General features: G+C 29.7%; 1 protein-coding gene across 1 annotated transcript; it reads right to left on the reverse strand.

Moving 5' to 3' along the window:
- Positions 1 to 1,357: 1,357 nt before the first annotated feature.
- LOC110281908 (uncharacterized) lies at positions 1,358 to 6,424 on the reverse strand. Its single transcript, XM_021146014.4, has 4 exons — positions 6,308 to 6,424; positions 2,958 to 3,065; positions 2,292 to 2,840; positions 1,358 to 1,613 (listed from the first exon to the last, which is right to left on the reverse strand). The coding sequence occupies exons 1-3, from the start codon at positions 6,317 to 6,319 to the stop codon at positions 2,310 to 2,312; spliced, it is 651 nt and encodes a 216-aa protein (XP_021001673.1). The 5' UTR covers positions 6,320 to 6,424; the 3' UTR covers positions 1,358 to 1,613; positions 2,292 to 2,309.
- Positions 6,425 to 15,798: the final 9,374 nt, after the last annotated feature.

Consider the following 15,798-nt stretch of genomic DNA (forward strand, 5'->3'; position numbering starts at 1 on the left):
TTACGGTATAACATTTTACGATAAAAAGGAATTTTACTATAAAAGGAATTTTACGAATGATGCATCCCATGTGCCAGTATTTTTTACCATAATTTGAATCAGAGTTTTTTACAGTGCAGATTTTCTATCAAAACCCGGAGCTAAGAATCAACAGGAATATGCCCCTGTTAAACCAAATTCACTAAAACGATACGTTTTTAAGACATTTGAAGAAATAAATAACAATGATGCGTCTAAAATATCAAAAGGTTAATTCTGGGAAGGCATGTAAGAATGTAAATTGTATAGCCATTGACCACAAAAAGAGGCAGTGCCAAAGAGACAACTAAGTGTAGTAGAAATCACAAACTGGCCATGACTATTAGGCAGATAATAGTTTGTTCAAGATAAGTAGCATAAAATATGCACGCCTTTATAAATTATAAAATAAATAACAATGATATGCCTAAAATATCAAAAGATTGCTTCTAGGAAGGAATGCAAGACAACTGAAAATTGTCTAGTCATACACCCCAAAAAGAGTCAGCAGAAAATTTTAGACCACCAACTAGCCATGAAGGTCTGATAGAACTGTGTTCAAGAAAGGAGTACTCTCGATCAAAATATGCCAAGCAGACACTATGAATCCAAGCCATCTTTTCCCCTGCTTAGGTCTAAACAAAAGCCTAGATTAGCGGAGAGATTTCAAAATTATACTGGAACTAAGAACAACTAAATGATCAAACTATAAGTGAAATTGTTCTTTGTTCCTTTTTCATTATTTATTCTTCCTTTTCAAGTTTGAAATTGTTTATTGTTAGTTTTTCATACATTTAATTGATAATTGTTCACTTTTGTTTATATATCCTTTTCAAATTCGAAATTGTTTATTTTTCACTTTTAATTGTTTATTGTTCACTTTTTGTCCCTTTTCGAATTTGAAATTATTTATTCTTAACTCCTAAAATTTTTAATTGATTATTGCTAACTTTTAATTGTTTATTGTTCAATTTTAATAATTTAATGGTCACTGTTAATTGTTTATTGTTCTTTTTACTTTGAAGTACAGTAGACTGTTGCTATTATGGAGTGATTTTCAAATAGAGTCATGTGTAATAAGATCAGCATAATAAGATAAGCATATATAAGAGCAGCATAATAAGATCTTAAACTGAACCAATACTGTAGTATATTCAAGTAAAAAAAAATACAATATTATAATTCAACTAAACACCAAGTTAGGTCGTGGAAAATTTGTGCTATCACTTTTGAGTTTGTGGTATCACTCAAGTGCGTGTATCACTCTTTTCGTCCTCTAATAAATTTTTTAATCTTTCAGGACTTAGAATTTAAAAAACAAAAACAGGAAAACTAATCATTTCTGTTTAAAAACATTTATTTACAGTTGCTTCACAATATACAACAAAATAATTTAAATTTGTCTTGCTCATAGAAGCAGGAACGCACAAAATAGACCAACACCATATCATTGAATGCATGATTTGAAATGTAACAATTTAATATTTAAAAAATGCAAATCACGGAAATATTAGAAGGACAAATTTGGTGAACGAATAGACATGTTTGGCTTTTTAAAAGTTTTCGGATCACAGATTCAAGTCTTATCATCAAACCTGGAGAAAAAAATAATGTATATCAATATTAAAAGAGCTCTTCAATTAAAAATTCGATGAAAAATGTTTTTAAATAATAACCTAAGTTCAAAAAGGGTTAATAATGTTTGTAGACTCATACATATTAAAACTGCTGAATTTGAATTTCCATTTCAACTTTTTTTAAAGGACATATTATTAATATTATTATCATATGCACAAAATCGTGAATATTTTTTAACAAAATCTTTTGAGTATTCTCATGTTCAAAATATACAACACACATATTTTTTAAATTACAAATGCAGTTATTTTCATTATATAAAAATTAATATTAACAAAATAAGCAAAAAGAATAATTCATGCTTAATATAAATTTTTATACTTATAACTCACCAACTTCTCAGACACATCTCTGCATTGTTTTATACTTTTTATACAAAAAAAAATGAAATAATAATACTAAATTTTGGCTATTAAATATATCCTAAATTTAACTGACAAACGAAATGCTCAAAAAATATTTCAACTCAAACAATTAAAGCTAACTTTTATTATTTTTTGAAAGCTTTTTAATTAGCAATCAGGCTCTAAGTTTACAAACACACTTATTCTTTTATTAGCTATATCGTTCAATACTGGGAATATTATAACTGATTTTATTAAATTAGTGTAGATTTAGCAATCAAAATGTAATACCTTAAATATTCCAGGTAATTACAAGTGAGCAATACCATGTCCTAAACCAAGACCATGTGCATAACCAAGACCGTGTGCATAACCAAGACCATGTACGTGTCCAAGACCGTGTCCAAGAGCAAGACCATGACCAAGTGCTGCTCCATGATGGATAGCTCCACCATAGGCAACAGCAGCCAAAGGTGCTGCTAATGCAGGAGCGGCAGCAGCGTGAGCAATGGTTCCACCAAAATTAACAGCAGCCAAGGGAGCGGCAGCTAAAGCTGGTACGGCAGCAGCATGAGCAACTGGAGCTACAGGGGCAGCATAAGGACTAGCAATTACAGCTGCAGCTGGGGCACTGGCAGCAGTTCCTGGTTCGTTGGTATGAACAGCAGCACGGAATCCATGAGCATCAGCTACGTAATCTACTCTACGTGCCCTTCCATCGTTGTCAGCCAGAGTATATGAACCTCTTTTGTTACCATGGGCATCACCTACTTCGGCTCTTGAGTTAGTTGCACCAGCACCGTTTGCAATGCCATAGTTGAAAGCATAGTTGCCAAAGGCCTATAAATAATAAATAAATAAATAAAAAACAGCTCCTATTTTATACCGACCGAATTTAACTGTAAAAAATGCATTACTTAACGCTTATTTTTCTTTTCGAAGCAACTGTTTACTTACATCCTGAGTTTGAGCTCTTGCACTGACGCCTGTGCTATGCAATACGCCATGTCCGAGTGGAAGACCAATTGCATTGGTAGCAACAACCACAGCGAAGAGAAGAGCAAGCTGAAAGAGATTTTGTATGATTATGTTCTGTAAAAACTGTTTATGCAATTGTACAATTCTCAACAATTGCAAAAGTAAACATAAAAGTGAAATTATATGATTCTCTTCTAATAATTCAAAAACTATTAGACCAATTTCGTTAAACTTGTGTTTTGTAATTCAAAGTAAAATGGTGTAAAAATTTGCATAACATAAAATTAAAAATATTTTCCGATATTATTAAACAAAATAGTATAAAATTACTTCCCACCAAAATTTATCTATGGATAAAGAAATGTTATAATTTAGGGTAAAAAAATTTTTGATTCACTTTATAAGTTCATTTTATAAGTACACGGAGAAAAGAATTCCGGAAGAATCACTATAATTAAATCAACATATACGGTATTTAAGCCGTTCATATGGTAATCTTACCGTTTGCCGTTCTAACAGTTTACCATTCATTTTGTTTTTCAAAATTATAGTTCTTATGCAATACGTCTTATGCAATTATATTTAGTAACAAATATAAATCTCAAAATGAATGTGACCAATTAAATGGTTTTTATGCCATTTTCTAAAGTATCAATTTAAAATTACTAACAGGAATATGATCTTTAATCTTTAACAGGATCTTTAACAGGAATATAATCTTTAATCTTTAACAGGAATATGATCTTTAATCATTAACAGGAATATGATCTTTAGAACTATCCATCATTTTACCCTTCATATAGTAATTTTAACATTTTGATGTCTTTGCCTCTTGCATCGAATATTATAGTTTGATTCGAACCCACTATGTATACGCTTCAAAGTTGTTAGAGAAGATACAATACTGCAAATAAAGTTCGAGTAAATCAACCATAAATTATTGGGGTCTGCATTGCCGCGGGAAGATGTCCTTCTGCCAAACGCTCCGAAGCGTAAATGTAGTGGGTTCAGCATCTTTGTACTACTTTTTTTTTTCATTTCAATGCAATCTGTTCTGCAATTTGACAAGAGACAGGCAACTATTTGCATTGAACACCCGACTCTGTATATGCCTCTAAACCTAGTTTATTTATTTACAGTTACACATCTAGGGTTACGCCTTGATTAGAACCCACTATCTCCATTTTAAATAGTGCTTAGCAGAAAGACGAACAATTTTAAAAAAATTGGTTAAAACAATAAAAAAAAATTATTGCTATTCCAAGAATTCATTCATTTTTTTATTTATTGTTACACATACATGTGCAGACTGTTCTGCTCATTACAAAATGGATTTATTATAAGCTCTTGTTAAGTTCAAGAACAGATAGCCCAAGTTAGAGAGGAACATAAAAATATGCATTGTTATTGTGAACCGCTATCTCAATGCTTCCGTTTTAGGATGTTGGGACAATCCTCATGTAGTAATTTTATTTAACTTGATTTAGTATTTATTTAGTAACAGTTAAACTACTGATATAGTTTAGCTCTTGTCCAGGCATTTGTACATTTACAAATTCATGTTTTAATAATTTTAAATGTTGGTAGATGTTAACTTACAGTATACATTGGGAAAAATAACAAATAACCGAGGAGAAACAATGTTAACAAATGTTAATATACAGAAAAGGTTATCAAATTGAACATTTTTGTGTAATCTCAAACTATACAGCATGGTAATTAAAATCATATTTAAGTGCTAATTTTACCAAAAAGTCATGATCAAAACGCTTCGATGAAAATTACCTTGTTTTTCTTCTTTTTTTGGTGTTTCCAGGGAGCCAGAAACAGGGTAAATTTGACCACACTCTGGTAGCACTAATCGTACTTTTTTTTTCTTAGTGTGTAGCAAAAATTAAAGTGACATTAAAAAGTCTAAATTTTGTATCACTCTCTTGTCAAAACTATTATGACCATATTTTCAAGATTGAGGCAAATGTGTGTTTATTCAGAAAAAGTACATTATTGCATTTTATTTGCTTAACTTAAAATATCGTCTACACTTATTTATCAGCCTATTTAAGGTTAGGTTCCTGTTGTTGTTGTTGTAGTTCACTTACGTCGCACTAGAACTGCACAATTTGCTATTGGTGACGGTCTGGGAAACATCCCTGAGTATGATCCGAATACATGCCATCACAATTTTGATCCTCTGCAGAGGGGATGGCACCCCTGCTTCGGTAGCCCGACGACCTGCACGCGAAGTCGAGAAACTTTATGGTAGAGCAGTTTAACGAGGACCAATACCGCACACCCTCGGCCCCTACGCAGACTGATCCAAGTGGTCACCCACCCGCACACTGACCGCAACCAGTGATACTTGACTTCGGTGATCTGCTGGAAACCGTGTCTTAATAATCAGTCCACTGCTGGACGTTTGGTTCCTGAACTGTTAAAATTATATCTTAGTACGAGCAAATCCAAACATTAGATCAAAAGTTATACAGGGCGTTCACTTGTTTTTTTTGCACTGTATTCACCTAAAATTTGCCATAATTTTTAACAGCCATAACATAAATCTGAAATCGTTTTTAATAACTTAATTAATAAATATAATAAATAATTGTCCTGAAACCTCATTTCTTGGAATTTTTATTCCATTTTAAAATTTCGAATTTTTAGAAATATCTACCATCTCATTTGCTACTTTATTTAAAATTAGTTATTTAAATCATCATCTAAGGAACATCTAAAAGTTATTAATTAGTCATCAATACATAAAATACTAATCATAGAAAATTAAAAAAATATATGATTTGCAACAATTGTATAATTTTAAATTATTAATTTTCAAAATTAAATTAAATGTTTTAAATTAATTCTTTAAACGATGAGACAAAATTAATAACTGAGTGAAATCTGCTGGAAAAGGCGGGGGAAAATTCAACCTACAACAATTTTAAGAAAATTAAAAAATTATCCGTAAATTTTGAAACAGATCATATTTATAAAGTTGTACACAATAGCTTTGAATTTTATTGCAATTTTATCATTTTAAATATCTCTCATTGGCTATAAAAAAAATATTAACCATTGTAAAAGAATTCTAGAGTTATCTCTCTCAGAGGGTGATTTAAAATTTGCAATACATCAATTTACGAACTCGCTTTTAATTCAGTAAATATAGATCTATAAAATACGACAAAAGAATATAATGTAGAAACGAAATTTGTAGCTAATACTTGAATAAACAGTTTCATTTCAAAATATAATAGCCTATCCGAGAGAAATATGTATCTCAAAATTATATTATTCAATTGACAATAATCATATATAAAAATAATTCTTACCTTGGCAATCATTTTTGAAGAGTTAAGAAACTATGTACTAAATCAGCTGAATTCTGTGAAAGATGTATTCACGATTGGCTATTTATATATAAAATCAACAAGGACAACGTCTTCATATCATCATAACGGTACAAGATTTTTCTAGTTCGCTCCACCCATAACAAAGAAAATAAACCAAATCATTCTTTAATTGCATTATTCATTAGAATATATTAGTTTTGAATTAAGAGTGTTAATAGTATTATTTTCGCGCGGTTTTATCTACGAACGCTAGCCTAATTTTTTGTTTTTTTAACCAAGAAACATTATAATTCAATTTCAGAAAATAAGACGTGAGACCTCTTTTTGTAATCAAATAGCTATTCAAAAATAAAACTGCCAATTCCTGGTATTTCGATCTCCAATCGAAGTCCTTCAATTTTATAGAATGCAATAGTTGAAAAGTTAGTTTACAAAAGAATTTTTTTTCTTTATATAAGATTTTAAAGCATTTGATCAAAAAATCAAAAAAAAAATTAAAAATTGGAATTAATAAATTTATAAATAAATTGTCGAATGAATATATTAATATTAGGAAATATTTCATTGAATTATCGAGTTCAATAGGAAATTTAGGACTCAAAAATACAGAAAACTCCTTCTCCGTTACTGTAATTAAATATTTGACATCGTTAGAAAATAGGGGGTTTTTTTGATTGGGAATATACAGAAATTAGATACAAAAAAAAGCCAGCACAGTAAGGCCCAAGATAAATAATCTAGTCATTTGTGAATAATGCTACCTTATCTAAAGTACTATCTAAATTTTTGAGACTAAATCTAAATTTAAGTACTTTATCTAAGACTTAATCTAAATTTAAGTACTATCTAAATTTTTGAGAACTAGACAAACTGAGTCACGGAGTCACAGGGGACAGAGCGTTCGAAATCCTAATGACATGGCCCAGGTTCGAATCCCTGTGGTGGCTGACTGGTACGAATTCTATTTCCGGCTCACACCTATCACAGTGCTGACGTAAAATATCCTCAGTGGTACACAAATCGTGTGGTAGAATATTTTTGTCTTCGGACTAAACATGGGAGGTTTTGGTGGTTTTCCCCACCATGTAACGCAAATTCGAGTTAGTTCCATCAAAAAGTCCTCCACAAAGGCCAGTTTGTCCCAATACTTCATCCAGACGTTCCCTTGTCTTCTGGGTTGGATTGAAATTTACAGTTTCAATTGTTACAAAGCTATGGAGTTGAACATTGATAGTTGTAAGCTCAGAATAAACTGCCCAACGTCACTTATAAAATAAAATAAAAAACTCAACAAATAAGTGATAACATTGCTAGAGTAATTTCGTCTGCTCCAGCCACAGTGAAAATAAAAATTATCACCCTTATTAGTTGAATCACGGATTTATGTGGTTATGAAAAATTCTCTAAGATCAAATTTCCCAATACTTGTCTTCTGAGTTTCAGTTATAAAGAAATTGGATGTTTTAAAACGCTCGAAATAAATTATGAACTCTCCAATATGTAAGGTATTCTTGAAAACACGGCCCTGAATTTACATTTTTAAAATACTTGTCAAGCTTGCATTGAAATGGGTCACCAGAATTAATCCCAAAAAATACTAAGTTAAAAGTGAAATTTGAATTAATCTATTTAGTGATTGAAATGATATGACACAAAATTAGGGTTTAATCTATTTAAAATTGTGCTTGAAAATTTAGAGGAAGTTACTCTATCTTCATTTAGTTTTCAGAAATTACTTTACTCACATAAAATGCTCCATAATTTTAGCATAAACGTATTATTGTTTGAGTCGATTATTAAAAAATGTCCATTTTTTTCATTATTTTGTAAATATTTTTATTAAAATTTGAAAAAAAACTTACTTGTTTTATTAGTTATAAACGCTAACATTATTTAAGAAGAAATTATCGAGAATTATTTTTCTGACTTATACATACATTGTAAGATTAAATATTTTTTGGAAGCAGTATCCCCTTTAAATCCGAAAGTATTTAGCACATACAAACATATTTTAATTCCTTATTATCATTTTAAATACCTTAAAAGTGTTTAACTAAATATAAATATTTAAATATAATATTTAAATAAAATAATTAATTAAATATTTAAATAGTTGAAAAAATATTATTATTGATTGATTAATAAAAAATAAGCATATTTTATGTTCAAAAATCACTCTTTGTTTAAACTATATTAAGAAAAATTTATAGTTAAAATTTTTCTTGCAAAATTATTCATCATTACTACCTATTTGGACAAAACAGAAAATAATTTCAGTCACATAATATTTAATGTTCCAATCACTTGACATAAATTACTAATATTTATTGAGTATTTTCAACTCAAGAAGAAGACGATCTCTGATTGAGACACGTGATATATGACCTAAGCGTCAGCGGAACGTTTACATACAAGATGGAACAAGATGGCGTATTAAAGTTGAGCTGAGCTTCTCCACATAAGTTAGAATGTAAATTAGTGGGAAGTTAGTTAAATCACAGATCGATTTTGTTAAAATATAATTCTTTCTAGAATGTTTCTTTTACTTTAAGATTTATTATTTGTATATATATTTTATTGTGACCAAGATATATTTTTGTTTTGTGTACCTTCGAAACATAATTAGTTTGTTTATGTTCTACATAGCTTCGTTCCTGTCTTTAAGTCCAGTAAGAAATCTATAGTGAAAAAAAGGAAATCTTTGTGAAAGAATATAGAATATATCACTTAAGAGAATTAATAACTGACGGGCCTGGCTTACTCGAAATAGAAGGGAAAGAACAGTTGCTAACGTAATTAAATGCCACGTTTCAGCAACCAATCAGTATCGAGACACCTACCCCACGGCACTTGCAGGCATCCTATTAAATATATTAATATCAATTCCAAACAAGAATCGTCTGATTCCCTGTTTCTTCATCTTTAATAGTGACCCATTGTCATACGAAAAATTTTTAAGCATAACTAGATTTGCAAGTGGTAATAGTAATAGTATGTTTGCAGTTGTTATTATGTAGATGTAATATAGTTTTAAATATAGTACAGCTGTTGTAAATATAGTTTGTTGCAAATGTAGATGAAGAAGTGTTTTATAGTTGTACTCTTGGCGAACAAAGAACACGGCCAAGGTCTTTGGCCAAGGTTGTACTAATACAACTTAAAACCTATGCTAGTTTGGAAAGAGAGAATATAGATTTTAGCAAAGTACATTTATTAATTTCTGCTACTATGTCTACCATTAGATTTTTATTTAGCTCAACAAAATATATGTTTACAGATAAAAATATTTGATACATTGTCCTTTAATATTTTTCAATATTTATTTAAAATTAAGTTAAGTACTGAAATTTTTAAATTATTGCTATTAGTGATAGTAGTAATATTCATTTTAATAAATGATATTTTACAATATTTATTTTTCAAACAACGAGTGAATAAAGGACTGATGATTGATAAATTGAATGAGAGACGAAAACAATGATAGGAAAAAAAGTAAATATTTTAAAAATAGGATTTGTGCGTGCTTGCGTATAGGCAGTGCACTATAGGCAGTATATAGGAAGACATTAAGTATAGAGTATTAAACAAGACGAAAGCAAAAAGAATGAACCTCGTAATCTGAATTCACTTCACAAATTCTATAATCAGCTGCGTAACAATTCTGAGGGTCGCGATTCACTAAAGAGCAAGGCTCGGAGCCCCCTGTTTCATAAAAGAATTAACGCATTTTTTAAATTTGTTTAAACGAAGCCAATTATTTCAAATTACATTTTTTTTGTTGCAAATTATATAATAAATCATAAAAGGAAAGTAAATGTATATCAAATTACTAACAATATTTTCATATTTTTATTAATTTATGCAAAGTGCAACATCAATTTCCGTAGTGCAGTGTTAAGAAGGGAAAAAACATCTCATTTTTGCATTGCATGAAAAAACATCAGTGGTGGAGGTTGCGAGGAAGCAATTTAACGAACGAACGCAGCGAGAGATCTGAAGATAGTTCCGGGTTTTGGCGAGCTGTACTGAGCACGAGGAAGTATTAACTACTATTAGTACCCTAAGTATTATATACTATTATATTGGCAAGATAAGCATTGAGTTCAGAAATGACAATAATAATTGTTATTTAATGCCGCAGAGGCTCAGGGCATAGAGCGTTCACCTCCCACTAAGGTGAACCAGGTTCGAATTCCAGAGGTGGCGGGTGGATACGAATTCTGCTCTCTGCTCAGTCCGACCACAGTCCTGGCATAAAATATCCTCGGAAGACTGTTCGTGGATTAGAATCCCTAGCCGTCAATCGTCGGTAATCTTCCTCCCCATGTAACAAAAATACCGAGTTACTTCCATCACTAACAAGGGAAACTAGGGAAGTGTGACTCGCCAATTTTAAAATAAACTAGTGGGATGTATGCCTTATGAGGAATAATTTTAGGAGGTAACATTCGTTTCGGCCCATAGAAGGTCCTGTGAGAGATAAAAAATAATTCAATATATAGAAAAATCGGTATTTTATTACTTCAATGCAGACTATTAATTATTGTCATTATCTCATACTCCAATTAATTTTGTGGTACTTACTTTCACGTACTATGTAATACATATTTATTCTCAAAATTGATTTTGAAAATTTTATATATCAGTAGTTTTTCAGAAAAACCTATTAGGTTAATTTAAAAAAAAATTGACATCAAATTTTTTTACTTTTTTTTCCAAAAATTTTCCAAATTAATTGGAGTATGTAATTGCAAATCAATCAATTAATTAATAACTTATTAATATTTAATTAAAAATTAATTAAAAATTAATTAATTAATTTGCTAATTGATTTATTAATTAGAAACCTTATTAATTAACCAATTAATTATAAATTAATTGGAGTATGAGACAATTACAATAACTAATAGTCTGCATTGAAGTAATAAAATATCGATTTTTCTACATATTAAATTATTTTTTATCTCTCACAGAACCTTCTATGGGCAGAAACGAATGTTGCCCCTTAAAATTATTCCTCATAAGGCATACATCCCACTAGTTTATTTTAAAATTGGCGAGTCACACTTCCCTAGTTTCCCTTGTAAGTCCTCCACGAAGACCAGTTTGTCCCAATGCATGCTGGAGTTCCCTTGTCTTCTAGGTTGGGTTCAAAATTACAAGGCTACGGAGAGTTAAACATTGGTAGACGCTTTTTTTTTTCTTTAATAACGGCAGGCACTTGAACTTTTCGTTCTTTACCTCGGAAGATGCCAGAAGTGTTGCTCATTTAGCGTTACCCAGTGGTCACCTGTGAACCTAAGTCACGGAGGCGAGCAACATTACCCACGCCACACTGCCACAAACCCGCCCGTTCACAGGGCGGGCCACATTCACACATCACACACAACAGAGGACAACACAGAGAGAAACATCCATGCCCAGAGCGGGATTCGAACCCGCAGCCATTGGCTCCGCAGTCAGGCACGCTAACCGCTCGGCCACCTGGCCGGCATTGGTAGACGTTAACTCTCTCTCTCTCCCTATATATATATATATATATATATATATATATATATATATATATATATATATATATATATATATATATATATATATATATATATATATATATATATATATATATATATATATATATATATATATATATATATGCTATGAATTTTGGGGAAATAAAAAATAAAGAATATATTTTTATATATTTACAAAATATAAGATATCAACTAAATATATATTTAATAATGAAAGATATTTTGAGAAAAACAATTAGATATTTTTAATAATTATAGACAATAGGATAATATATCGAATTTATTTGATACTGAATGAACAGAACATAAACATCAATTTTAAGTTAGAGATAAAAATAACTCTTTTGATTTCAGAATTAAGAATTCACTTCCGCATTCGATACTTTGTTATCACCTTACCGTTTTAACAAAGTGTTACATATATTTTGTTTCTACTTCATAAACCACTCTAACAACCCCGCCCTGATTCTCAAAGATCACTTCTTTTTCAAGGCTACAAATTACGTTCATTTTTTATTTAATTGCTTTCATACAGTTCGATGTTACTGATCGCTTTAAAAAAAAATATATAGAAAAAAAGGAAAGAAAAGAAAAAGAAAGGAATAGTTGAGAACTTGATGATTTGTAGAAAATATTTACATAAAGGTCAGTAACAATATTGTAATGGGTGTGGTTGTTACAAGTTTACAACTCTTAATTATGGGTGATTTTACATATACATACTTTATGCGTGAGAGAAATTGGAACTAGTAATTTAAATTATAACAATATTTTTATGCAATTTCACATTATTTTTAATTTCTTCATTGCGATCAAGTTGTTATTGCACTATTTTCCTTAAATTCATTAAAATCAAAAAATTTACTAAAATTACATCTAGAAACGGGAGAAAATAAGATTTAATAATATATTAGCAGCTTTAGTAAAATTTAACTCTTGTCTTCTAATAAATATGTTAATTTTACCCAATAAAGAAAAGAAAAGACTTATTTCCCATTGAAAGGATTTTGATCTAATAGTTCCGCTTTTTACCTTTCAACTTAGCCATCTTTTCGTTATGGAATATAATGTTTACAATTATAAAATTTAGAAGTAAGATAAAGCCATATTCTGATTCTCTATGATTTCATATGATTTTCCATCGTACAATAAAGATAGACAATAAAGATATAAACATGCACAATAAATATATAAACGTGGGTTTGAATCCTGACTCATATAACTTGACTTGTTTATTATTTTTATTCTCATTGTTATTATTATTCTTATTATTATCATTATTTTAATCATCATTTCTTCTTATCATCAGTTTATTATTAATATCAGCATTATTAACAGGATTAATGTGAAAAAGTCATTTTAAATTAACAAATCGATATTCTTCAATCAAAAGACCCTGTATCAATCATATATTAAATTCTGATTGCTTTTTTTATAGTACATTTAAAGATGAAATCTGCAAAGTAAAGTTTCAGTCCCGTTTGTCCTAAAAGTTTGAAATTCTCTTTCAAGTGTTCCGTCTTAAAAATATCGAAACAAAAACTAATAAATCAAAACTTAAAATTCCGTACTTTAAAATTTTTAATCCACTAAAATTTCTAAACTAGGAGTCTAACTATTAGGAACCTAAAAATTAGGAGTCTGAAACTTAGGAGTCTAAAAATTGAAATTAGGAGTCTAAAAACTTGGAGTCTAAAAATTTGATACGCTAGAACTTGAAGTGGACAGTGTTTGTTCCAAAATAAGTCGTGAGTCCCCTCCTACATCCAATGGTTTAATTTATTCAAAACTTTCGACTATTTTAATACCTTTTATCGCGATATTTCAATCTTTTTCCAACAATAAAGCATAGCAACAGTTCTTATCGTGTAATTATGTCATTTTTAAAAATATTTACCTTCTAATAATCTTTTTCATTGATTTAACTTTTAAACTTATTTATTGGAAAATACTTTATTAAATCACAACCGAAAATCAGGGGGGAATTTTCCACGTTAAATTTAGAAAAATCTTTAAATAAAAACGTTTTTTATTTTGCAAAATTCTGTAACTATAATTTTCGACATATTTCAGCTTCCAGCTCCTTTTTCCTCTACCAAACTAATGCTTCCGCCTTCGATATGGCTGACATTTTTGCCCATACCGGAGAAGTGCTAATGTACTCGAGATAATAGCTGGCCTTGATACATTTGTATTCATGCTTTATGGTATAGTATAAGATAACCTTTTTTTATACATTTAATCTTTTCTTATCATTTTTTCTTCGTTTTATTCCGATTTTTAACCATTTTCAAAATTTAATCCCCTACCTATGGATGTAACGCCACATTCCCATTACGTGGTGCAAACGGTCAGACATTTGTTGCAAATTCTGTAAAATTTATTGATTAGATTTGCCTGCTTTTAATAATGCTATAAATTGCGTAGTAGAGACACTTGGAGCACATTCAATGCGTTGCTGGCAACCTTTAATGCTGTTTTTCTAAGGCTCCGTCGTAATATGAAATGATGTTTTTTTGAGAATAATATGTTCTTTTTATAACTGCTGTGAGTTTGCAACTATAATTAATGACTGTTAGGTCAAGTTTAACCTATCTAAAGCCAGCTCTGTCTACGTCCAGCTCTGGCTCAAAACGTCAATATGGAGAAAAGTCAGTTTTTTGAAAATCAAAAGCGTTTATGGTCTAATTTATTTATATTTAAATACTTGCTCGAATGCTCCAATTACCTGTGCTCATAAAAATTTGCGAAAACTAAGAATAAGGCTGTGATTTTGATAATTTTCATCTAAGTGGAAAAATGACGTCAAATTTATGATTTTTGAAAAAGTTTCATATTTTTTAAAAATATTTAAGTTTATTTGTTTGTTCTTAAGACTTGATAATTCTTCACAGCAAGATTATAATATACAGTTTAAAATCATTGCATTGTTTCAAGTGTAACGCACTTGAACTATGGTTTTTTTTATTTTCCTAGGTGACAGAACTTCGAAGCTTTAATGATATGAATATTTAGAAACAATTTTGGCTAAAAGCGGGCGTGAGGGCAAATCTTTAATACTTTCTTTCGTTGGCATCGGAAACTCTTCTCCCTCAACTGCTTTTATTCAAAACTGTGTCTAGATATTTTTATTATTTGAGGGTGCTTGTAAAAACTCAGAAAGGAGCCTAGATAATGTAAAAACTAAGCAAAATAAATGCGGAAAGAATTTAATAAAAAAGCTAACTTTTATTTTTATTATTTTTTTATTTATTTATTTTCTTTTAAACAATTTAAATTAGCTGAACACCCCCAACTTTTCCCTCATAGCATACAACTGCTTATTGCTTTTCCCTCAAAAAAACTTTTTTTGACAATTAAAAGCATTCCTTCATCCTATTAAAATGCATGTCTAAACTATCGAAAAGAGATAAAGATATCTTTTTTATTTTTTAATGGATAAGAAATCTTATTAAATAAACAGGAATTGTGACGGTTGGATTTTTTTTTTCTTTTTTGTAGCACATTCTATTGAATCAGCTTAATATATGAAATAATAGGTTACATTCATCGAAAGTTGTGTTAACTACGTGTTGGAGAATCTATAAGAATAGTTTGTTTCTATTCATCAATAAAGAAATAAACAGGTTTTAAAAAATAAAATAAAGCAGTGCTGTATAATTAGCATGCCAACATATCACTACTCATGAGGGTATTTGTTATACAGGGAGTTAAATAATTATCCCTTTTAATTAATTTTTTTAATAAGAAAATAACGTCAAAAAGTCTATATATTAGGGAGTGTTATTAATATCGAATAAATTCCTAACATTTATAAAAACATAATCTTCAATTTTTTTTTTTTTTTTTTACATGAAACTAGCATTTAACTATTTAATTTTTCATTTCTCATATTAAAACGAATAACATTTTTAACAATTTTAAATTGTCTAAAAAATG

The sequence above is a fragment of the Parasteatoda tepidariorum genome, chromosome 4, assembly GCF_982258835.1.
Source record: "Parasteatoda tepidariorum strain Cologne lab strain chromosome 4, Ptep-v5.0, whole genome shotgun sequence".
In the NCBI taxonomy this organism is placed as follows: domain Eukaryota; kingdom Metazoa; phylum Arthropoda; class Arachnida; order Araneae; family Theridiidae; genus Parasteatoda; species Parasteatoda tepidariorum.

Coding starts and splice junctions, on each gene's coding strand:
- LOC110281908 (XM_021146014.4), bottom strand. Junction 2,841..2,957: donor CAAGAGCTCAAACTCAGGAT/GTAAGTAAACAG, acceptor TATTATTTATAG/GCCTTTGGCAACTATGCTTT.